Genomic DNA, 25,666 nt, shown 5'->3' with positions numbered 1-25,666 from the left:
GAATCCATTCCGTGTGGAAGCAAGCCCTCTGGCCCAACAAGTCCGTGCTGACCTTCAGCACAGTCCTTCTCTCCACAATTAATTAGGCACACAAAGCTCCTGAACTCAGCAAATGGAGCTGGATGAGAAGCAGTCCACATCTCACTGGTTGAGCCAGTTATCAGGCTAACCAGCACTTTGTCCCAAATAGACAAGACGAGAATGAGGGAGATGCTGCAAGGTCACAATACAGAACAACATGGACCAGGCAGCCACCCAAGCCAGTAGTATTCAACACTCTCCAAAATAAAACAAGGACAGCAGAACAAAAACTCATTTGGGACACCTCCGATACTGAAGCAGCCTCTGTCCGTTTGTACCAAGACATGGACAATAACCAGCAAAGAGTCAAGTAGTATTTGCACCATGGTCATTGCCGAGCAATGCCCATCTCAAACAAGGGCAAATTTAAACATTAGCTTTTGATGATCAATGGCATTACCAATCCTGAACTAAACCACTAACAATGTCCTGGGTTTACCTTTGACAACAACTGAACTCACCCAGCCATATAAGAAAAGTAGGTAAGGGAGCGAATCAGAATTTCATAAGTCTGAGGCAGAGTTCTCCATCCACAAAACACAAGGCACTAATGCGATGGAATACTCCCCACCTGATTTATATGCAAAAACCTTAAAACATGATAATCACAATGCAAAGAGTACAGAGAAAATTATTCACACAAAAAAAAGGTTAAGTCCCCAGGGCCTGGTCAATTTCATTCTCAAGCCTTAACCAGTAGTAGCAGCTGAGATAATGGATTGCTTTTAATTTTGCAAACTGTGCCAGATTCTGTGAAAAAGTCCTATCAAATTAGAAAATAGATGAGGTAAAGAAAAAGATGGAAGTCAGAAGCCAGGAACTACTGTTAAGTCACCTTAACGCCTGCTATAGGGAATTCATTATGAAAAAGAGGCTGTAGCACAACACTGAGAAATCTCCATGTGTTCACAGCCATCATGACTTGATGAAAGGAAAATCCAGTACAATTCATACATTTGGGTTCTTTGAGGACATGAATAAGGAATATGATTAAGGGAGACCTGTGGGAATGATGTACTTGGATTTCTGGAAGACATTTGAATAGGTGCCATATTGAGGATTATTAAGCCAACTAAGGACTCATGGTGTTGGGGTAACATATTAGCATGAATACAGCACCTATCAGATTATAGGAAACAGTTTGTTCACTTTCAGGTTCGCAAGTAGCAGCATGTTGAGGTCTCAACTACTTATAATCATGACCAAAAAAAGGGACGAAAAGGATCAATTATGTTGCTAAATTTGCTCACTACATGAAGATAGGTCAGAATAATGGCTGTGAAGAGGGCATAACGATTCTGCAAATGGATACATACAATCTAAGATAAGGCACAAAGTTGGCAGATATGATATAACATGGGAAAATTAGCTTGTCCGCTTTTGCAGGGAGGAAAATAACATTTTATTTCAATGAAGAGAGAATGCAGAACTCAGTGATACTTAAGGATCTTGATATTCTGATCTATGAATCTCAGAATTTCAGTATGCAGGGACAGCAAGTGACGAAGGCAGCAAATGAAATGGAATATACAAAGAGGTTTAGGTGCAACTGGACAGGGCATTGGTGCAGCCAAATATTACATCGTACTATTTTGGTCTTCCTGTTTAAGAAATGGCAATATTGGATGACAAGTCATGCAGAGAATGACTACTCAACTGATAACATGACACCTTCATTCAGAGTATGAGGAAAGGTTAGCCCTGCATCCTTTGGAGTTTAAAAAATAACAAAAAATGCTTTCTCACTGAAACACACACAGTGAGGAGGTAGAGGGTGAATGAATGCATGTGGAACAGACTAGAATGAGTAGACCCAGTTTAAAATGAAGAGAGTCTCTCAGTTTAGGCAGAGAGGAGGAGCCTCTTGGACTTGATTTTGAAATGGTTTGGGAATGTCAAAGTTATAAGAATACATATCGCAAGAGGCAAACACGAGTGGATTCGGTGTTGCTGTGTTAAGCTATCTACAATAAAGCCTTCAGTTCAAGGGCAAATCAGGGATGGGCAACAAATGCTGACCTTGCCAACAACAGCAGCACTTGAATCACTTGAAAGATTAAACTCAAAAACCAGCTGTATTTCTCTGAAGCCCCTTTAGAAAGTACCTATCCAAGTGGACATAAATAATTCTATCAATGAAGTGAGTGGAGTCATTGATGGTGGTTTCAAGCAGCACTTCTGCAATAAAATAAAATAACTCAAGAAATTAAAATAATTTTCTCATTGACTCAGCCTCTGACCTCCGTACAGTATTGGCCAAAATCCAGTTGTAAAAGTTGTGCTCCAGAAAGGCAAAACATTGCCATTAACATCAAAGTAGCATTTAAGAGAATCTAATGTCAATAAATTTCAAGTCAAGGGGCAATTATTCCTCCAATCACCTTAAAATTATGCCCCCTCATGACAGCCATTTCCACCTTGGGAAAAAATCTTTGGGTATCCACTCTATCCATGCCTCTCATCATCTTGTACACCTCTATCAAGTCACCTCTCATTCTTCTTTGCTACAAAGGAAAAAAGCCCAAGATCCCTCAAGCTTTCGTCATAAGACCTGCCCTCCAGTCCAGGCAGCATCCTGGTAAATCTCCTCTGCACTCTCTCTAAAGCTTCCACATCCTTCCTATCATAAGGTGACCAGAACAGAGGTGACCAGAAATTCATCATAAACTACTTGCTGATACAAATTCATAACTAAAGTTGTCAAAGAAAAACTTAACTGGAGAAAGGGTTTAATTTTTCGATCTTCATGTGAATGATTAATTATTTACAACACAAAGAACATAAGAAGTAGGAGTAGGCAATATCAAGCTTGCCCAGATATGGAACAAGATCATGGCTGATCTGCCCCAGGTCTCAGCTTTAGTTTTTGTGCCAGCTCAAAGCCAGCTTCTCAACTTCTAAACACAAAATACACCACGTCTACCCCCTCCGTAAACATTTTAGTGGTATGACCTCCCTATCTCTGTGGTAGAGAATTCCAGACGTTCATCATTTGAGGGCAATTCCCTTCACAACTCAGTTTTGAGTCTTCTGTCATTCTATAGTAAGTCTCTGAGTTCAAGATTCCTTTAACAATGGAACTATCTTCACAACATCTATCCTATCAAGCCCCATCAGAATCTTATGTTTGACTCAGATAGCCGCCATACTCCTAAATTCTAATGAACATAACCTGACTGTTCAGCTGTTCACAATTAGTCAACCCTTTCCTCTCAAATTAAAAAATAAAAGTCAGCCAAGTGAATCTCCTTTGAACTACCTCCAATGCCAGTACATACTTTCTATAGTACAGCGGCTAAAACTAGACAGTACTCCAGGTACGGTCTCATTAACACCCTGTGCTGTTACAACTGTAACAAGAATTCCCAGTTTTTTAAAAATCCAACCCTCCAGCAATAAAAGACAAAATTCTATTTATTTTTCTAGTCATTTGCTGCATGTTAACATTTTGTGTTGCATACATAAAAACACCCAGATTTCCTCTGTGCTGTATTTTATTGCATTCTCCCTCCATTTAAATAACAGTGGCCTTTTCATCATCTTCACCAAAGTGCATGACCTCACACTTCCCTACATTTAACTCTTTGTGCAAAGCTTTTGCACACTTAAATTTATATTGCCTTGCAGATTTCCTACGTGCTTATGATACAAGGGCTCCCATTTATTTTTGCTTTACAGTGGCGGTGAATTTGGATGCCTTACATACAGCCAGCTCCATCATGATTTCCCTTTCACCAGACCAAAGTTTTATTGTAATAAGCTCCCCTATTTGTCCTGCCATTTTTTTTTTACTTCCCATTAAAAATAGACTCGAGCATTTTCCCAAAAGGTATTAAGCTAACTGACATACAGTTTCCTGTATTCTGCCACCCTCCTTCCTTGAACAGGGGCATCATATTTGCCATTTTCTAATCCACTGGTACCCAACCAGAATCCAATGAGTTCTGGAATAATTCAACCCAAGCCACCACCACCTCGACAATGACTTCCTTTGAACCCCTTAAACAAAGTTAAGTGGGTACTGACAATTTGTCTGTCTTTCATTCCATTTGTTTGTCAAATACTTTGCTCCTGTGACAGAACCTGTTACAAGGCCTTTCCTCACATAGGAAATTTGCTTATCTGTGGTCTTTAGGATGTTTACAGTGCACTCCACCATGCAGACTGATGCAAAATATTGCCTCAAATTACCTCAGACATCTTTGATAATATTATTAATTTCCCAGTTCTACTCTCCAAGGATTCCACATATACTTGAGCTACTTCCCCTTTACATACATGTAAAAGCTTCTGCTGTTTTCATATTTCTTGCAAATTTACTTTCAAAAACAACTTTCTCACTCTTGCATTTTCATCAATCTGCTACAATCCTTTGGCCAAACACTGATGTGCCTTGCTTTGTAAGCATTTGTTTTTTGTTTGGATACTTTCATCAAAACACGGTTATAAACCACAGGTAGTTTATCCTTCTCATCAAGGATATGGTATTGGCCAGAATAAATTTTTGCTGAGTGCTTTGAAATATCTGCTCCTCCACTGACATTATGCTTAGTTTATTTTCCAGCCTGCTTCAGACAGTTTTCTTCAAACCTCTGTAAATTGCCATTATTTAAGTTAATGAGAGTGATCTGACACCAGAGTTGCTCTCCCTCAAATAGTTCAAAATTCTCCCATGTTACTAACTCTACTCCCTGGAGCATCCTTAACCATGAGATAACCGATTACCAGATCCAAGGTAACTTGTTTCCAGATGGGTCCTGCAAGGCATTGAACTAAGAAATCAGACCTGATGCACTGGTCAAATTTGTCTTCCATGTTGTATTTCTCAGAGTTGTCCAGTCAAGATGTAGATTAAAAAATTAGCCATGACAATTTCCGTGGCATTTTAATATGTGTCCATATGTGATGGATTTATACTTCACCCTACAGTGAGCTAAGTCTTCCAGGGCCTGGAGACAACTGCCACCCATGACTTCTTGCCCTTATTTCTTCTTATTTCCTCAACTTATTTCACATCACAGTCTATTACATCTGTATCATTACTAGCTGCTACAATGATAGCTTTCTTTATTAACAAAGCTACCCTACTTTCTTTGCCTTTTTGCATATTCTATTGGAATGAATACCCTTCATGTGCTTATCATTAGCATGCCTTTACAATCGTTGGACAAAGTCAACATACAAATGTATATTGTGCTCTCACATTCGGTTCCATAAATGAAGGTAAAAGCATGACAGATCTGTTACAGCGTGACTTCACTTACTCACTTTGACAAAATTATCAGGGAATAATCCCCTCTTTCCATTTAACTCCCCTTCACACCACCCTTCTTCTTCAAGTTTTCTTACATTCCTGATGAGATCACCAACCCGGAGAGTAAGTTCATCCTCCTGTAGAGCCTCATAGTCATATTCCACCGTGACCTCTACTGAAAAAGAAAAAAAGTGGTTAGTCAAATCAGAAGCAGTCATTGCTAGTTAGAAGGAAGTGAAAGTTTTTGTTGCAAAAGGTGAAAATACACAAGTTGACATCTCCAGGTTCAGGGGGTTTGGGGGAATGGGGACAGTGAACAGTGTCAGTATGCCTGCAGTTTACCAGCTGCAAATATAAAATTCTAAAGCTAACACATAATTATAAAGTAAACATATATGTCGTGTAATCTGCCACTCCTCTGCATAGTCATGCTGTAAAACATTTTATCTGCTTATTCAATCAAAAGGAGTGGAGAGCCCAATTCTGTCCTCAACTTAGGGCCTCCCATTACAGCACATGTTATCCCAAATTAATCAGAAACATTACTCCCTTCTTTCCTCAGAAAAACTTTGGATCAAATATCAGGAGCAGTTCTCAGCTGAAAGTTAGTAAACTCAGCATAAACTTGCAAGTGAACTTGAAATTTTTCAGGTCTGTATAATGCATTACTCCAAGATAGTAATGCCATTGTGAAATATCCATTGAGTCGCTCAGATTTTGATTGCATGGTATCCAATCTGTTGAATGTCCATTTTCAGCTATATTCCGAAGTAGTTCAGATTTACAAAGTAATTACAAAGGTTAAGTTTTTCAAATTTTTGCTTTTCCTCAGTTGGAAATTAGATTCCATTTGTGTCTACAAACGATTTAGCTGGTGACCTTGTGGCCCATTCCAACAGAACGGGGGAGCTCCTTGTACCAGCATGGGAATAGGCAATTTCAGTACATCTCAGTTAACTGTCAGGCTCGATAAAAATGTTACATTACTTCTGTGGGGTAGCCCAAGAACAAAACTTATGGTTGCAGTGGTAATTAGATAGAGACTATGTCCGTCTGTTTCCAGTTTATATGTTCAAAGTTCGATAACTTCACATTATTCCAAAATGCTGATGGAAGTAATACTTGCAGCAGTTCAAAACTACTTATTACAGCTTTTTAATCACACTCCGTTAACCAATTCCTCAGCATCATTTTGTAAAATATCAAAAAAAAAACTTAACTGAAGTTTGGTTAAATTACAAATGCTTAAAAAGTGAATTCACTCAAAGTCCAGCTAGATATTGGATGCTCCGCTGTTTCTCCTTCATAGAATATTTTAGAATTTTATAATAGAGGCCATTCAACCCATTGTGTCAGTACTATATCATCACTTAATTTTAATGAAACTATTCTAAAAGCCTAGCTGTAAAGGATTAAGGTGCTTATTCCATCATAAATTTCACATGTAGATAAACTGGGGAAAACGGCATTTACCATTCTGAACAACCTAATTTGCAACATTCATACCAGCAAAGACTATGACTCAGCCGATATTTACAATGCAATCAAGCAATAAAGAGTGCAATCACTGAAGTGACTGAAACAATTCCGCCACCAACTCATTTCCCTGGTTTGGTGTTTAATTCGCCAAGAACCAGGATTTTGGGTTGTCAGATACGTATTATAGTTCTTTTCAAATTAACCTCTTCATAGATGTTACCACATATCTCTGGAGCAGGTGAGACTTGAAGCCAGCCCTCCCGGTTCAGATGCAGGAAGAAATACTTGTGTTGTAAGCTGCCTTCATATTTGTGTTTCTTTAGGTTAGACTACGGCATCCATGAGCCAACTCCTGTCTGAAAAAATTTAATCCTGTTCTCAACAAAAGAGCCGGATCAGCTGCTACGACAGGGCTATTTAGTCATGTAAACACTGGAGCTGGTTCAAAAATGTTAGCCACCAAACACCAACATGAACAAAACAGTATCACAAGCTAAGTTTGCGTTCCAAGAAGCAGCAAGGTGCAACTATTAACATCTTTCTCAAAGTACTGAGCTCCAACAGCCTGCAGCAAAACAAGAACCAAACGATTACACAACAAAAGAGGAAATCTGTCTAGTTCTCTCTTTTGGGACCAGGGAGGAGGGTGGGTGAAGAGAAAGGCAACTATCCACAATGACTGACAGCTGCTTCACCAAACAAAGGGATTGATGAAAAACCTCGCAGTTCAGCCAGACAAAATGCCACAACTTGTTATTATTACATGGATTCCAGACAAAATAGAAAGTGCATCTTTAAGACAGTTGACGTTCAAAAATAAAAGAGGTACTTGCCTCAATTTCAGTCAGTGTAATTGACTCAGTGTGGGGTGTTCAGGTATGTAATGTAACCAAATCTATGTAAGCACAGAAACCAGATTCTGTGAAATTACAGCTATCAGCAGCACTCATGCTTCATATCAGAGAGAATGCTGCTGAAATTCAATAGGACTAGTAGCATCCACTGAGACAGAATGAGAGTTAACACTTCAAGTCTGATATCAATCTTCTTCAGAACTATGTTTAGGAATTCCAGCATCCACAGTACTTTGCCGTTATTCATATGGCATGTTGGCAGTGATATTCGACCCAAATTTCACATCCAGTCACGGGTTACTGCTGATGGACTCACTAGTGACCTCAAGCAGTAGTCATCAGTTGGAGTCTTCAGAGGACTCCAGCAGTGAGGCTGCAGAAGGGAACTGAGTCACCAAAAAGGTAAGTAGAGTTAGGGAGTGGGTGGGTGTGGAGGGATGTTTATGAGTCACCGCAGGCCCAGAAGGGCTCATATGACAAGTGGAAACGGAACAGAGGGGGGACTTGCAGGAAGGGTGCTGAGTACTGCTCTTGTTCAACAATGTGCTTAAGGACAGAAATGCCCTCAAAAGTCTAAACAAGGAAATTTAGGTTATATTTTCATATTTGGCAATAAATGAGATAAGGGTCAGATCTTTGTGATATTTACAGGCAGAATTCTTCTACACCACAAGTGCCCGGATTCGACAATTGTGAAGCTGTAGCGAAACGAAGCAGGAGATCTGACTACCTGATGGCCAGAGTGGGGAAGGAGGGTTGTGGCTGTCACATACCAGCACTGTAACTATCCCATCTTGCTAATCCTCAAGAAAGAGCTTCTCCTGGTTATAGAAGGAGCTATTGAGACAAACTACACTAATGCAGAAGGACCAGGAATATCTGTGACAAATATCTAGCTGGGCAGGTTCAGTGAATGGGCAAATGCATGGCAGATGAAGTACAATGTTGATAAATATGAGGTTCTCCATGTTTGGGAGCCCAAGATGACAGGTGATCAGGATTGCTTTAAACAGAGAGCAGAACGTGCAACAAGACCTGGGTGAAGGTTAGCAAGCAGCAAAAGGCAGCCAAATGATAAATTGGCTTTCACAGTGAGAGAATGAGCACACAGGAGCAAGAACGGTTTGCTGCAATTATGCAGTGCCTTGGTGAGTGCACTTCTGGAACACCGTTCAGTTTTGGTCTCCCTCTCTGACGAAGGATATTCTTACCATAAAAGGGAGGGCAGCGAATGTTTACCAAACTGATCACTGGCAGAACTGACAGAGGTTGAATTGGTTACAATTATATCTGTTGAAGTTCAAAAGAATGGGGCATGGGGGTCCGGGGAGTCAGGAAGCATTTTTATTGTTTCTGAAATTCTAGGGGGCTAAACAGGCTAATTGCAGAAAGCATGCTCCCAATGAGGAGTCCTGAACAAGGGGTCCCAGTCCCAGGATACTGGGTATACCACTGAGTACTGTGGGGGGTTACATTTCTCCGCCCAAGTGGTGATCTAGTGCAATTCTCTATCACAGAAAGCGTTGGATGCCACAACACTGCATGATTTCAGATGCAGTTAGATATAGCAGTTGTGATTAAAAGGATCAGTGTGATCAAAAAGTACAGGGGAAAAGCAGGAACGGGGTACCGAGTTGGATGATCTACCACAAACATAACGAATGGCAGAGCATACTCTGGGGACCAAACAGCCTACTTCCGCTCCTACTTTTCTATTGGGACAAAAATAGGGCTTCCTTTGATTTTAGGCAAGGACAAATGATCCCAAAACATGAAATCTTCAAAAGCTCTTGAACTGATTGTGTTATGTTCAATGTGCTATGCTTAATTTGTAAAGCTAGAGTATCTGTTTTCATGGAATATAATATCAAGCCAGTGTTATTGCATGACACAAGCGTAAGAAACCTCTCAGGCCAGGTGAGAATTAACTTTGCAATCTTCCTGAAATGTAACATTGCCAGAAAACTATCTTTCTTCAAAGCTACAAACCAGAGTTTTCTCTGAGGGAAATACTGTTGAAAAGTTAGTCACAACAGAGCACTAAGAGAGGAGGTATGGCCGAACAGCCGACATTCAAAAAGTACACTGACTGTTGCCTGTCAGTTTCACAGTATTGGACATGGGTAACAGTTCAACTGGCAATCTTTCATTACATCATCATTGAAATTTTCAGCATTGTTTAAGAACCACATGATCTCTCTCCAATGAAAATCAACCAATTTTCAAAGACTGCAATATTGGCTTTTGAATTCATTCATGGCAATGTTGGGCTTCACTGGCTGGAGCATATGAGCCTCAGCCTTAGCAAGTACAGTAGATTTGAATTTCTGAGCTTGTTTGGATGTCAGTGCAGCCTGCTTCCTTACTCTCTGCCATTTTTTGGATCCAACGTGCTTCTTTGCCTTGGATCCCCTCGGTTTTTCATTTCTTGACCAGTCTGCCATGACAGACTTTTATCAGAGATCTTGCTGACGTCCATGTAGATTACGTGAGAAACAATACTCTCAACAATCTCCTCAAACAAAAAAAAATTAAAGTTTGTCCAACACAACCTTCCTTTAATACAGCCAGGCCAACTTTCTGAATTTGATCCTTGGCTTTCTGATATATTCTACCCGTCCAGAATGTTTCCTAAAAACCACGTCACAACTGACATTAGATTGACTGGCCTGTAATTTCCTGGTGTTGGCCTTTCTTAAAAGAAATAATATAGTAACATTAACATACTACCAGTCCTCCAAATCTCCGAAACCTCGCTACTGGCCATAGCGGATTTGAAATCACTGCCAGGGCTCCTGCTGTCTCCTCCCTTGCCCCTTTCATGGCCTGGAAAAGACCATATCCAGACCTGTGCATATACACTTTGAAGACTGAAAAACCGGCTAGAACCTCCCCTCTCTAACATTTTGTATTCCGACCCCGTGATGTGTATACCTTTGTTGTCCTTTTGCATTGAGAGGGCATCATGAAATAGTTTTCCTTTATTCAACGTGCCAGTGCATTCTCATACATTCCCATTTTTCTTTTAAAACTCCCCTTGGCATTTGTTGTACTGCATGAGGGACTCTGCCAGAAACTTCTTTTTTCCCTAATTCCTAATCTTTAAAGATCCTTGATATAGAGAGTGCTTCAGTCTTGGTACCACTCTCTAACTTTGTGGGAACATAATTGCCTTTTACTCTTGCTTTTTCCTCCTTGAATGTTTTCCACCTCTCTCTCCACTTTGGCCAAAACATGTCTTAACTGAATAAAATTGGCCTTTGTGTAGTTTATTCCCCGTCCATCCTTTTCCTCGTCAAGAACTTAGTGAACCATAACTATTTTAAATCTAACTGGCCTGAAAATGCTGCTTTATTGATACGGCTTCCCAGGGTCATTTCTGAATATCACGTCCAGAACTGCCCCATCCCTCATATGGCTTTCTATGTTCTAGCTGAAAACGTTCTCCAGGATAGACTTTAAGAGGCTTAAGAACATCTGTGCTGACCTTTCCTGCTGGAACGGATTTGGGCCTCCAGCAGAACAGCACTGTGCCTCACATGAAATTTTGAGCCAAGGCTCTGCCAATCCTCTCTAGAAGAAAATGAATCAAAGGAAGTTAAATAGCTGCATAAGCCTTGTCCCAGGTGTCCTGGCAACTAAAGTCCTCAGCTAACACAACTAAAACAGATTATCTGGTCATGAACTTCTAACTGTGTTGGATCTTCCAATGTGCGAAATGACTTCTGCATTTCCCAAAATTACTACAATGTCAAATTTATTAACTACAAACCTTTAGACAAGCTGACATTACAAAATATGCTGTATAAAATGAAAGTCCATTCTTTTCAAACATTTAACAGTCGGAACCTAGCACAGTGCAATTATAACCTCACAATAAGTCAATGCAGGTGGCAAATGTGGCTGAAGAAAATCAAGATGCTCAAAGACAGAGGTGGGAATCATTTTAAAGCCCAAAGAGGTTAAATTTTTAGGCAATGAGTTGTTGAATTTAATTCACCTTCAAGAGATTGTGCTATATTGAATTTCTTTGCTATTACTACAGGGGTAATCTCTTAAATCAATACTTGTAAAGCTTATAATTCTGCAATGATTCTGTTCCAGACAAGAGGTGCAGGACAAAAATTTTTAAGTAAAGCTGATATTACAAATTTCAGGTCCATACAAGACCAGTCTTGACTTAGTCCGAGTGGATCCTCCTGTAAGCAAAGTCGACATCAACTACCATCAGACTACCCTTACAGACCAATACATAGTGATCTAGCGATATGACAAGTTTCTTCTTGTATCCAGTGGATACAGTTATCCACATATTTTCACACATGCTTCTCATCTTTCAGGAAGAACACAAGTATATGTTAGACATATTATCTATGAAGGCAAAAACAAACTTTTCAAAGAATAAATAGTATTGAGTTACCAACATAACTCAATTTCCATCCAAAATTATTGGGCAGGTTCTGCCATGTTTGAGGGCTTTGATTCACTTTGAAAATTTAGTAATTGCTAATTGACTTTTTTTTAAAATGGGAGAGAAACATGTTCATTGATCGAATGTACTAGCAACTACTCCTGCAGGCGCAGGTCAGGCCAACATTTTGTCTGGCTTATTACAATTCCCACTGAGCTCTATGAAATGAAAGCCACTCCAGTTTTCCATGCAATTTATTTCTGGAACGCATTACTAAATTACATGATCGCAATTTAGAAAAGCAAAGCCCACGGAAGATTTGATAACAGGATGGAGAAAAGTTTTAAAACAGTGACATTTCCAGCCCCAAGGGCAATATACCTGCAAGAATAATGATCCAAATTCATTTCGAGTCAAGATACAAGTAACAGGCTTTATAAAACTGTAGGAACCTCAGTTAGGCCACATTTGAAGTATTATGTGCACTTCTGAGCAAACTACTAGAAGCTTTGGAGAGGATGCAAAAGAAGTTCACCAAGATTGGCATCTATTAACTATAAAGGACAGGTTGGACAAACTTGGAGAGTTTTCACTACAGTGCCAGAGGCCAAGGGACCACTGATAGAAGTATATAAAATTGTGAGAGCCTTGGATAGGGTGGATAATCAGAGCTTTTTCCTCCCCGGATGCAAATGTCAACTACTAAAGGGCATAGGTCAAGATGAGAAGGGGCAAAGGTTTAAAAAGAAATACGACGCAAGTGTCTCCTTCCCGCCAACCCCCCCGCCCCAACACAGAGACACTTCAACAGACTCATGATCAGGCAGGCAAGAAATATAGACCACATGAAGGGAGTGGGGATTAGTTTGGAGTGGCGTCATAATCATCACCAACATGATGGGCTAAAGTTGTCTGTTCTTGTGTTGTACTGTACTGTTCTATGCTGTATGAATGAGCTCAAAAATTAAAGGCACTATTGCCCTGGATAGAACATCAGCTGGCCAAGTCAGAGCTTCTGCAGTAAATAGTTTGGGATCAGGCTGCACACGAGCATTATTATTCAGTTGGAAGTATCGGTCCTGCTGACAGAGCACATATCTGCTCTAAATCAAAAACATTACTAAGGTTGTGGGCATTCTGTTCAGTCTTAAGACATATCAGGCAGGAAATGGAACTTGGTACAAGGGAATGCATATTCTTTCAGGAATTAAACAGAATGGCTTCAGATTTACCACACCTTAGTTAGACTGACTTACTATTCATTCACAGCATACAGTGACTTGAAGACCAGGTCAGATACTGACGTGCGGGTTAACTCAACTGCCAACTCCCCAACATCTGTCAAACATCTCGGGTAAGATTTGTGATGAAATACTCCCCACCATAAAGATCATAAGATATAGGAGTGAATTAGGTCATTCAACCCAGCAAGTCTGCTCTGCCATTTGATTCGGCTGATATGTTTCTCAAATCCATTCTTCTTATAACTATTACTAAGCAACCAACTATCTAATCACCGCCTAAGACATGCAATGACATGGCCTCAACCGCCATCTTCAACGAGTTCCTGACTCACCACCTTCCAGCTGAAGAAATTCCTCATCAGTTCTAAAGAGCTGTCCCAATACTATGAGGCTGTGCCTTCAAGTCTAAGTCTCTTGAGTACTGGAAACATCTTCTCCATGGGCCCTCCATCCAGGCCTCTCAGTATTCCATACATTTCAATAGGAGTCCCCCTTCTTTTTGAACTCTGTTGAGAAAAGGCTCAGAATCCTTAATTGCACCTAATGATAAGGCCTTCATCTCCAGGATCATTCTTGTAAACCTCCTCTGGAACCCCTCCAAATCCTACCTGAGATACAGGGCCCAAAACTGTACACAAAATTCCAAATCCAACCAGACCCTCAACAGTACATCCCTGCTCTTGTATTCTGGCCCTTTCAAAATAAATGCTATCACCACATTTACTTACCTGACAACTGAATATGCACATTAACCTTAAAAGAATCCTGACTTAGGGCTAAAAAGTCCCTCTATGCTTCAGATTCTTGAAGCCTTTTCCCATTTAGACTATTTTGTATGTCTCTAATCTTCCTATCAATGCGTAGAACCTCACACTTTCCCACACTGTATTCCATTTGCCCACCCTCCCAGCCTGTCCAAGTCCTCCTGAAACCTCCAACTTATACAAAACTACTTGTCCCCTGACTATCAGAGATAATGGGAACTGCAGATGCTGGAGAATTCCAAGATAATAAACTGTGAGGCTGGATGAACACAGCAGGCTAAGGGGGTGGCCATGGGCACCCGCATGGGCCCCAGCTATGCCTGCCTCTTTGTAGGTTACGTGGAACAGTCCCTCTTCCGCACCTACACAGGCCCCAAACCCCACCTCTTCCTCCGGTACATTGATGACTGTATCGGCGCCGCCTCTTGCTCCCCAGAGGAGCTCGAACAGTTCATCCACTTCACCAACACCTTCCACCCCAACTTCAGTTCACCTGGGCCATCTCCAGCACATCCCTCACCTTCCTGGACCTCTCAATCTCCATCTCAGGCAACCAGCTTGTAACTGATGTCCATTTCAAGCCCACCGACTCCCACAGCTACCTAGAATACACCTCCTCCCACCCACCCTCCTGCAAAAATTCCATCCCTTATTCCCAATTCCTCCGCGTCCGCCGCATCTGCTCCTACGACAAGACATTCCACTCCCGCACATCCCAGATGTACAAGTTCTTCAAGGACCGCAACTTTCCCCCCACAGTGATCGAGAACGCCCTTGACCGCGTCTCCCGTATTTCCCACAACACATCCCTCACACCCCGCCCCCGCCACCACCGCCCTAAGAGGATCCCCCTCGTTCTCACACACCACCCTACCAACCTCCGGATACAACGCATCATCCTCCGACACTTCCGCCATTTACAATCCGACCCCACCACCCAAGACATTTTTCCATCCCCACCCCTGTCTGCTTTCCGGAGAGACCACTCTCTCCGTGACTCCCTTGTTCGCTCCACACTGCCCTCCAACCCCACCACACCCGGCACCTTCCCCTGCAACCGCAGGAAATGCTACACTTGTCCCCACACCTCCTCCCTCACCCCCATCCCAGGCCCCAAATGACATTCCACATCAAGCAGAGGTTCACCTGCACATCTGCCAATGTGGTATACTGCATCCACTGTACCCGGTGCGACTTCCTCTACATTGGGGAAACCAAGCGGAGGCTTGGGGACCGCTTTGCAGAACACCTCCGCTCAGTTCGCAAAAAACAACTGCACCTCCCAGTCGCAAACCATTTCCACTCCCCCTCCCATTCTCTTGATGACATGTCCATCATGGGCCTCCTGCACTGCCACAATGATGCCACCCGAAGGTTGCAGGAACAGCAACTCATATTCCGCCTGGGAACCCTGCAGCCATATGGTATCAATGTGGACTTCACCAGTTTCAAAATCTCCCCTTCCCCTACTGCATCCCCAAACCAGCCCAGTTCGTCCCCTCCCCCCACTGCACCACACAACCAGCCCAGCTCTCTCCCCCCACCCCCCCGCCCCCACCCACTGCATCCCAAAACCAGTCCAACCTGTCTCTGCCTCCCTAACCGGCTCTTCCTCTCACCCATCCCTTCCTCCCACCCCAAGCCGCACCCCCAGCTACCTACTAACCTCATCCCACCTCCTTGACCTGTCCGTCTTCCCTGGACTTACCTATCCCCTCCCTACCTATACTCTCTCCACCTATCTTCTTTTCTCTCCATCTTCGGTCCGCCTCCCCCTCTCTCCCTATTTATTCCAGTTCCCTCTCCCCATCCCCCTCTCTGATGAAGGGTCTAGGCCCGAAACGTCAGCTTTTGTGCTCCTGAGATGCTGCTTGGCCTGCTGTGTTCATCCAGCCTCACATTTTATTATCTTGTCCCCTGACTATCTTTGTCATTTGCAAAATTAACAACAATGCCCTTAGTTCCTTTGCCCAGATTGTGCAACATATAAATGCGACTACTGAGACCCCAACACTAACCTCTGCGAACTCCACTACTCACTGGCTGCCATCTTGAAAAAGACCTTTCTCCCACTACACTCTGCCTTTTACCAGTCAGTCAATCCTCTATCCATGTCAGTGCTTTGCCCCTAAAATCATGGGCTCTTATTTTATTTACCAGCCTCCTGTGTGGCATCTTTTCAAAGGCCATTTGGAAAATCAAATAAATCATGCCCACTTGCCCACCTTCGTCCAACTTGGTCATTGCCTCCTGTAATAATTCTAACAGATGTGTCAGGCATGACCTCCTTTTAACAAAACCAAGCTGACTCAGCCCTATTTTACCATGAACTTCCAAGTACTCTGCAAACTAATCTTTAATAATGAGCTCTAAGATCTAACCAACGAGCTAGGTTAGGTTAGCCAGTCTATATTTTCCAATCTTCTCCCTCCCTTCCTTCCTAAACAGGGTGTTGCATTACCAATTTTCCAGTCCTCCTGGGACCCTCTCTGACTCTAGTGAATCCTGAACAATCATCACCCATGCTTTTACTATCTGCTCAGCTATCTACCTCAGAAGCCTGGGGGGTAGTCTGTCATGATCTGTGGTCTATCCACTTTTCATCATAGAAATCAGAGAGTCCCCACAGTGTGGAAACAGGCTCTTCAGCCCAACAAATCCACCCCGACCCTCTGAGCATCCCACCGAGATCAACCGTCTACAACCTACCAAACCTACACATCCCTGAACACCACACGCAATTTAGCATGGCCAGTCCACCTAGCCTACATATCTTTGGACTGTGGGAGGAAACCCATGCCAGCACGGGGAGAATGTGCAAACTCCAAACAGACAGGTGGAATCAAACCTGGGTCCCTGGCACTGTGAGGCAGCAGTGCTAACCACTGAGCCACTGTGCCACCCTAGCTTCCCCAGCACCTTCTCCTTAATAATGGTCATTAGACTCACCTCCGCCTCCTCTCCCACCAACTCTCTTCCAATTCTGGCATGCTGCTGGTATCTTCCACATCCATTTCTTTATTCCCCCTTATTACTTCTCCAGCCTCGTTTTCCAGCAGTTCAACGCCCACTCTTGTCTCTCTTGCCTTTTAGATATCTAAAGAAACTCTTGCCATATTCTTTCATGTTATAACTAGCTTATCCTTATTTTTCATCTCCCTGCTTATTGCTTTTTTAGTTGTCTTCTAATGGTTTTTAAAGCTTACAAAAATTCTGGCTTCCCACTCATCTTTACCACATTGTCCACTTTTTCTTTTGCTTTTATGTTATCCCCGATTTCCTTTATTGGCCACGATTGCCTCACCCTCCCCTAAGTATGTTTCTTCTCCCTTGCGATGCATTTCCACTGTGCTTCCTGAATTACCCCCAGAAACTCCTGCCATTGCTGCTCCACCATCTTCTCTGCTAAGCTCCCCTGCCAATCAACACCGGCCAGCTCCTCCTTCTTGTTTTTCTAGTTGTCTTTACTCACTTGTAATATGGTTACATCCGATTCCAGCTTCCTTCTGTCAAACCACAGGGTGAATTCTACCATATTCTGGTCATTAGCCCCTCAGGTTTCCTTCACTTTAAGCTCCCCAAGTTTGCCTCATGATATATCACCAAATCCAGAACTGCCTCATCCCTGGTGGGCTCTACCACAAGCTGCTCCAAAGTGGGGAAGAAAACCCCATCCCAGAGAAATCCGATGAATTCCCTTCCTTGGGATTCACCACCAACCTGATTTTCTCAGTCCCCGTGCATATTAAAGTCCCCCATCATCACTGTAATTGTGCGCTCTTACATTCCTTTTCTGTCTCCTGATTTATTTTCTGCCCCACATCCTAATCACTGCTAGGAAGCCTGTACATAAATCCCCGAGTCTTTTAACATATACAGTTCCTCTACTTTCACAGAATGTACATCTTTCGATCCTATATCATTTCTTGCTTTCAATTTGCTTTTGTTCTTAAGACAGCAGCTCCGCCCCCTCGGTCCATCTGCCTGTTCTTTCAATAGACTGTGTATCCTTGCATATTTAGGTCCCAGTACTGATCCCCTAGCAGTCACATTTTTGATTCCCTCATCATACTCGCCAAATTCAAATCTGTGCTACAAACTCATTTATCTTGTTTCATGTACTTAAATGCATGCAGTATAACACCTTTCTCATAGTTGCTCATCTAAGTGCAGTTTCAAGAAGCTTCACATCATTCAGGACAAAGCAGCCTGCTAGATTGGCACCACAATCATGATTATGTACTCTTTCCACCGCCAACGTTCAATAGTAGCGGTGTGTACTACCTACAAGAGGTATTACAAAATTTCAGCAAAGCTCCTTTGACAGCACCTTCCAAACCCATATCTATTACTATCTAGAAAGACAATGACGGCAAATACATGGGAACTGATGGTGGTAATCCCATGTTCTCTGCAAGCTCCCCTACAAACCATTTACCATCAAGACATGGACATAGACTGCTGTTTCTGGGTCATAATCCTGGAATTCCCTCCTTAACAGCATTGTAGGTGAACCTACAGTACATGGACTGCAGGGGCTCAAGGTCATAGATCATAATCAGCTTCCCAAGGGAAACTATGAATGTGCAATAAATGCTGGCATGGCCAGCAATGCCCATGTTGCACAAGTGTTCTTTTTTAAATTCACTGCTGGGTGTTAACTGCAAGACGACTAAATTTAGAGGTAGGATGCACTGAGGAAAATGAATCAAGTTATCTTGAGCATACATGCGGAACCCAAAGTTACATTTCTATGACGTTGCCAAGGGGCAGCAATAAATTGAGGAATAAGGGGGCCAGGGATACATTTGAGGGGCTCCCAACGTAGTAAGAGTGGTAGGCATCATTGGGTAAGATTTACAGTGACTAGATTGAGGGGGACTGAGGGTCCTCTGCTGTTTCCCTTTTGAACAAATATCTATCCTGATGCTCACCCCCATACCGTACCCCTCTTCCTGATAATTCTCATCCTAGTCCTGAGCTTGCATCAGATTGAAATGGGAAACCATCTGTTTAAAAAACAATGATTGTTGAAGGCTCATTGCCATTTTTAAAAGTAATAACCTGGCACTCATTGTAAGCATAAGTTTTCAAAATGCTTGTTCAAACAGTAGTTGAAGTGTAATCTGCAGATGAGCTGGTGGTCTAGAGCTGTACATAAATGGAGATTCAGCTGGCAAAAGGTAGGTGCATGGTAACTGGTCACTAGTCCACAGACCAATGACAAAGGACAACAGCTACATGATTGGGTTTGCTGGTAGCTGAACAGCTGGTGGCTGTCAACAGGCTAGACAGAAGCCATCAACTCAGGAGCTCTCTCTGTTCTCTACAACTCACTAAGCCTGAAGCAAATTAATTTATCTTTACTTCAGCAGTTGCTCGAAGAGACATTAATAAGTCAAAGACCTTGAATAAGTATGAATCAACCACCCTGCGGCTCTTACAAAACAGTGAAAACATTTGGAGAAGGAAGACAGATGCAGCATTCTGCTCAGCCCAAGAATTAGTTCAGCAGATCCTGTGAACAGACAGCACAAAATTACATTCCCAGTTCTGTCTCTATCCGTGACACGCACGTGGATGTGTGCGCGCCCGAGAGTAAAAAGGGGGATGCTCATCAGGAGGCTAGAGTTAACTAGTAGAGTTTATGTTGATAGCTCAGAATCATTATTACTTGTAGTTAGAGTCTATTTACTGATCACAAATGGAACTTCTTGACAAGAACATGAACTTGGTCCATGTCTTTTGTCAACCTGGATCCAAAAACAAAATCAGTTAACTGAGATAGTTAATACTTTTTAAAATCTTAATTCTTATAATATATCTGGGAACAGTGCAGCATGATTTAAAACATGCTATCCCAAATGAAGCTTAACAGCTTGAAGTGTGATGATTACTCTATGCACTGTATAGGTAATGAGCTCATATCTTCCTGAACAGTGCCTATACTTGAAGGAACTGCTTCTCCAGCTGTGTTTATTTACCTACAGTTGACAAAGTGTGTCTGGTCATTTACTTTCACTGCCTATGATAAAGAATGGCTCAACACAGATCCCAAATTAATACTCGGGTTTACCTTCGTTGATAGAATTGATGGCTTGTATCCTGAGTAGCTTATCGGTGCTCAATTCTGTCAAGGATTTGGCAGTCTTATCTGAATTAAGATAATAAAATGTGAGGCTGGACGAACACAGCAGGCCAAGCAGCATCTCAGGAGCACAAAAGCTGACGTTTCGGGCCTAGCCTCACATTTTATTATCTTGGAATCTCCAGCATCTGCAGTTCCCATTATCTCTTATCTAAATTAAGTTTGACTTTCTGCTATTTTACCTTCATTTTGTGGAAGACACCAAGGAATTGAATCCAGCCTGAGGTGTGCTCTGTAGATGAAACATGAGCAAAATCGAAGATCAATTATATCATAAAGCAAACTCAGGAAAGATGTATAGAAGGCAATCCTCAACTGGAAAAACTAACTTTTGAAGGCATGGAGAGTAGATCAACGCAATAATTCATGCCATATCACGCCCAACCTGCTCTATTTGTCTAATATTAAAATTGCTAAAGCCAGAAGTAGTAACAGGCATAATGATTATTATTGCATTAATCTACTCTCCATGCCTTCAAAAAGTTAGTTTCTCCAAATTGAGGATTGCCTTCTATACACTTTTCCTGAGTTTGCTTAATTGAATTAAGATCAAATTGATCCTCGATTTTGCTCATGTTTCATCTGCAGAGCACACCAGGCTTTCACAAATGTAATGTGGCATCTCTTCATTTCCTTTGTACAATGTCCCATCTTGGGCTGTCAATTCATCTACATTTCCCGATACACTTAAAAACAGATGTCCCGATGTTCTCTCAATATCTTTTCATCACTACTCTTGCAACATTGAGTGTTGCATCTTATTAGGTAATTCATTCGACTTGAACAAGGCACTTGTCTGTTACATTCAACAGTTGAGTGTGACTCTCAGAGTATGTTGAGCCGTTGCTTGCAATGGATCTAAGAACTCATACTCAAATCATAGCATCCTCTAATTTCGTAGGAAATGGTGCTCTCAACAATGCTTCCTTCCATGATGTACATTTGCAACCCTTGCCTGTATGAAACAATAAAATGATCACTCTGTAATTAGAATAACATTGTTTGAAAATACTTCGGAGCATATGACAGCAATTTGAGGAAAATACTTCGAAATGGCTTGTGGTCAAACTCAACTGTCACTTGGCCTCTAAACAGGGCTTTCTAAACACATTCATAAGCCAAGATTACCATCAGGCACTCTTTTGCAATCTGCAATGTGGCATTGTTCTCTTTCTATTATTCATCTGAATGGCAATGCTTCCCCTTAAAGCAGTATACTCTCACTGCAGAGTCAAATCATCAGTTATGTCACAATATTTCAGCACTGGCACTACCATCACGGGATGTTTGATTTTAGTGAACACATTTTTGTTCCATGCCTAAATAACACTGCACATCACAGCCTAGTGGATGTAATAGTTCATAATATGTAGTGCAATTCTTTTCCAAATTTCTGGTTATCAACAAATCACTGGAGAACTTAGACATCAATTGGTCTCATTACTGAACACAAGGTTTCCCATTTGGGGATTCTAGGCAAAGGTATTTTGCTCACAGCCAATGTACTTCACTTTAGGCATCATTAGTTGCTTTTTCTACGGTTCAGCTGCTTGTTCATCTGTCTAGTAGTTGCATTAGATTTTGATTGTGGTCAGTAATTATTTCATTGTTATCATAGAGGTTCACAACATGGAAACAGGCTTATCTGCCCAAGTTGTCCATACCGCCCATTCTTCTCAATTAGTCCAGTCCCATTTGCCTGTGTTTGGTCCATGCCCCTCCTTACCTATCCCATCCGTGTACCTGTCCAAATATTTCTTAAAATGACAAAAAAAAGTTGCTCTCGCCTCCACCACTACCTCTGGCAGCCTGCTCCAGAGGCTCACCACCCTCTGAGTGGGGGGGGGAAAAAAACTGCCCCTCCAGATCTCATGATAAGACCTTTCAACTAACTCTTGAGTGTAAAATAAATGTGAGATCTTGTTCTTTCAACTTGTGAATAATAAGCTCGAATGTGCACATCACCTGAAGGAGCTGTGCTCTGAAAGCTTGTAATTTCAAATAAACATGTAGGACTGTAACCTGGTGTCGTTATACTTGTGACCTTGCCTGTACCTCCAAATCATGTTTTTCACATCAGTAGCCTCCCAAGAAGCTGTTCATGAGTGAACACCTACATGTCCTAATTTTCTTTTTCCACTGCATGGACCTCAAAGGCCTGTGCATGGCAGCTGCTTCTGAAACCTCACAGCAGTTGCGTAACTTAGAGAGCCTTCCAATGTGTTGCCACATCCGTTAAACAAGCAGAACATCCACTGTAGCTTTCACTCTACAAGAATATCTAATATTGTCTGCATTCTAGAGCCATGAAATAAGTTGTATCACCTGAACCACATCCAGAACATAGTTGGAAAGTTTATGCTTTCATCCACCTTCACTTGCCAGTAAGTTCGAGAAGACTATTATTTTTGCAACTGTGGCAAAATTTCTTCGAGAGTTGGGACGAGACTGTGAAATCTTCTCAAAACTTCCAGTTAGATCTTTGATTCAATGCATGCACTCAGCCTTCCAGGTTATTTCACTGCTACCGTACTGCTGATTCATTGTGTAGACTTGTCAACTTTGTGACTAAGATAAAGTGTGGGGCTGGATGAACACAGCAGGCCAAGCAGCATCTCAGGAGCACAAAAGCTGACGTTTTGAGCCTAGACCCTTCAGAGAGCTTTGTGACTACTCTCTTCTTTCCCAGCTTTTCTATCCTGTCTCTCAGTTGGGGTTTGCCTCATCCAATCATGACTTGGCCTTACATTCACCAACTTGGGGACAATGTTCACCAGCAAAACATCTTAACCCCGTAAATATAATGTTGTATTCCTTCTGGGATCTGGGACCAGTTTTGTCTGGTGAAAAACGTGGCAAACTTCTTTGCGCATGCATCAACAAGTATTAGCCCGGAAAAGCACGGCAGATCAGATAGCATCAGAGGTGCAGGAAAGTCAACGCTCTGGGCTAAAACTCTTCATCAGGACTGGGGAGGGGAAGGGCAGCCCACGAACAAATATAGGGAGGAGACTGGGGGGGGGGGGGGGGGGAGGAGGAGGAGAAAGGGTAGGAGATGGTGATAGGTGGATGAACGTAGGGGGTTAATGTGATTGGTCCACTTGAGGGGTGGAGTGGACAGATGAGAGAAAAGATGACAGGTTAGGTCAGGTCAGGTCAGGTCAGGTCAGGGAATTGAGGAGGAAGGAGACAGCTGGATACAGAATAAGGCTGCGGTTAGAGGGGATTTTGAAGCTGGTGAAGTCAAGTTGAAGCCATTGGGCTGTAAGCTCCAAAGGCAAAATATTAGGTTTTGTTCCTCCAGTTTATATTTGGCATCACTGTGACAGTGCAGGAGGCCAAGGATGGACACATGGCCAGGGGAGAGGGAGGAGCAATTAAAATAGATGACAACTAGAAGGTCAGGTTGGTTGGTGAGTGCAGATGCTCCATGAACCAGTCCCAAAGTCTGCATCTGGTCTTTCTGATACATAGGGGACCACATTGGGAGCAATAGATCAGGTTGGATGGAGTGCAGGGGAATCTCTGCCAGATTTGGAAGCATTGTTTAGGGGCCGTGGGTAGAGGTGAGTTACAGGGGCAGGTGTTGTACCTCGAAGTTACAGGGAGAGGTGCTAGGTGTGGTGGAGAAATTGGAGGCAAGAGTAGAATCAACGAGGGAGTCATGGAATGAATGGGCCCTGCGGAAAGCAGACAGGGGTGGGGAGGAAAATATCTTTTTGGTGGCCGGTTCTGATCGTAGGCAGGCAAAATGTCAGAGGATTATGTATTGAAGTTGGACGTTGATGGGTGGTATAAGGACTAAGAGGACTTTATCCTTACTGTTGTTGGGAGTCGGGTGTTTGAGGGTAGAAGTGCAGGAAATGAAGGAGATGCAGTTGACAGCATCCTTAATTACAGAGAAGGGGAAATGATGGTCTCTAAAGTAGGAGAATATCTGGGATGTCCTGGAGTAGAAAGCCTCATTCTGGGAGCAGATGCAGCAAAGGCAGGAGAGTTGGGAGTATGTGATTATATTTTTGTGGGAGGGTTCGTGAGAGGGGGTGTAGTCAAGGTAGCCGTGGGAGTCAGTGGGTTCAAAACGGAAGTCGGTGGTGATTCGGTTTCCGGAGATGGAGACGGAAAGGTTCAGGAAGGGGAGGGAGGTGTCGGAAGTAAACCAGGTGAATTTGACAGTGGTGTTGAAGGTGTTGACGAAGTTGATGACCTGCTTGAGCTCCTTGTGGGAGTAAAAGGCAGTACTGATGCTGTCATCAATATAGCGGAGAAAGGGGTGGGGAATGGTACCGGTGTAGTTGTTGTGAGGGACTGTTCCATGAATCCTACAAAGAGGCAGGCATAGCTCAGGCCACCACTTGTCTTTTTAGGAAGTGGGAAGGACTTGAAGGAAAAATTGAGGAGAGAGAGAGAACTAGTTTAGCCAAGCAAATGGGAGTGTCAGAGGAGAGGGTCTGGTTGGTCCTACGGGCAAGGAAGAAGCAGAGGGCTTTTAAGCCCTCCATGTGGGCAATATAGGTGTTATGCAACTATAAGGCCATGATGAAGATGAGATGTTGGGGCCAGGGAATTCAAAGTTTTGGAAAAGGTGAAGGGCATGGGTTGTGTCAAACTCCATCTTGAGAAAGTCCAAACCACCCTCTTGACAACCACTTCTCCTGCCTCCAACAAGCTCCATTCTCCTGGACAACTGTTGCCAGCTTTTAATCCTGCCTCAACCTCTTCATCTCAAACTGCCATCACATCAATCATTTGAATCTCTCCACCCCTCTCCCCATTGGAGCACACAGCTCTTCGCTCCCTTTGCTTCAAACTCAACATTAAACCCACCAAGGTTGGAGGTGCGCTGCTGGTAGTATCACATATTGACCTCTACAAACCCTGAGGCCACGTGCCAACTCTGACACCTCCTCCTACCATCCCCTCAATGATGGTCCCACCTCTGATCACCAAGCCATCTCCCACACCAACCTCATCACCTCAGGAGATGTCCTGTCCACAGCCTCCAACGTGATAGTTCCCCAATCCTGCACCATCCGTTTCTATCTCCTATCCATAAACCTGGCTGCCCCGTCAACCTATCGTCTCGGCTCACTCCTGCCCCACACAGCAACAGAGATAGTCATTGCCTGGCATTTGTGAGATGCGAAAGTTGCTCGTCACTTGTCAGCCCAAGCCTGGATAGTGTCAAGGTCTTGTTGCATTTGAACATGGCGTGCTTGAGTATTTTTGGAGACTTTGTAGCAATTGCTACAACTGAATGGCTTGCTAGGTCATTTCAGAGGGCAAGTGAGGATCAGCCACGCTCACAACTCCAGATCCACAGCAATGCGGCAGAATATTGCAAATCAACAGTGAACGTCCCAATTCTGACTTTTTGCTGGAGGCAAGGTCATTCATGAAGGAGCTGAAGTTGGTTAGGTCCTCGACACAA

The 25,666-nt window shown here is 42.8% G+C and overlaps 1 protein-coding gene across 5 annotated transcripts in view; it reads right to left on the bottom strand.

The window, feature by feature from the left end:
• cd2ap (CD2-associated protein) overlaps nt 1-25,666 on the bottom strand; it is a 222,590-nt gene that overhangs the window by 164,443 nt on the left and 32,481 nt on the right. For 2 of the 5 annotated variants that reach the window (XM_059645412.1, XM_048531190.2), the window contains exon 2: nt 5,350-5,510. In XM_059645412.1, coding sequence (XP_059501395.1) covers nt 5,350-5,510 — 161 coding nt within the window. The remainder of the gene's footprint in view (nt 1-5,349; nt 5,511-25,666) is intronic. The other 3 variants (XM_048531192.2, XM_059645413.1, XM_048531193.2) reach the window with 3 other exon arrangements.

This window comes from Stegostoma tigrinum, chromosome 4 (genome assembly GCF_030684315.1).
Source record: "Stegostoma tigrinum isolate sSteTig4 chromosome 4, sSteTig4.hap1, whole genome shotgun sequence".
NCBI classification, from domain to species: domain Eukaryota; kingdom Metazoa; phylum Chordata; class Chondrichthyes; order Orectolobiformes; family Stegostomatidae; genus Stegostoma; species Stegostoma tigrinum.
This window is presented reverse-complemented; position numbering and strand designations above follow the sequence as displayed.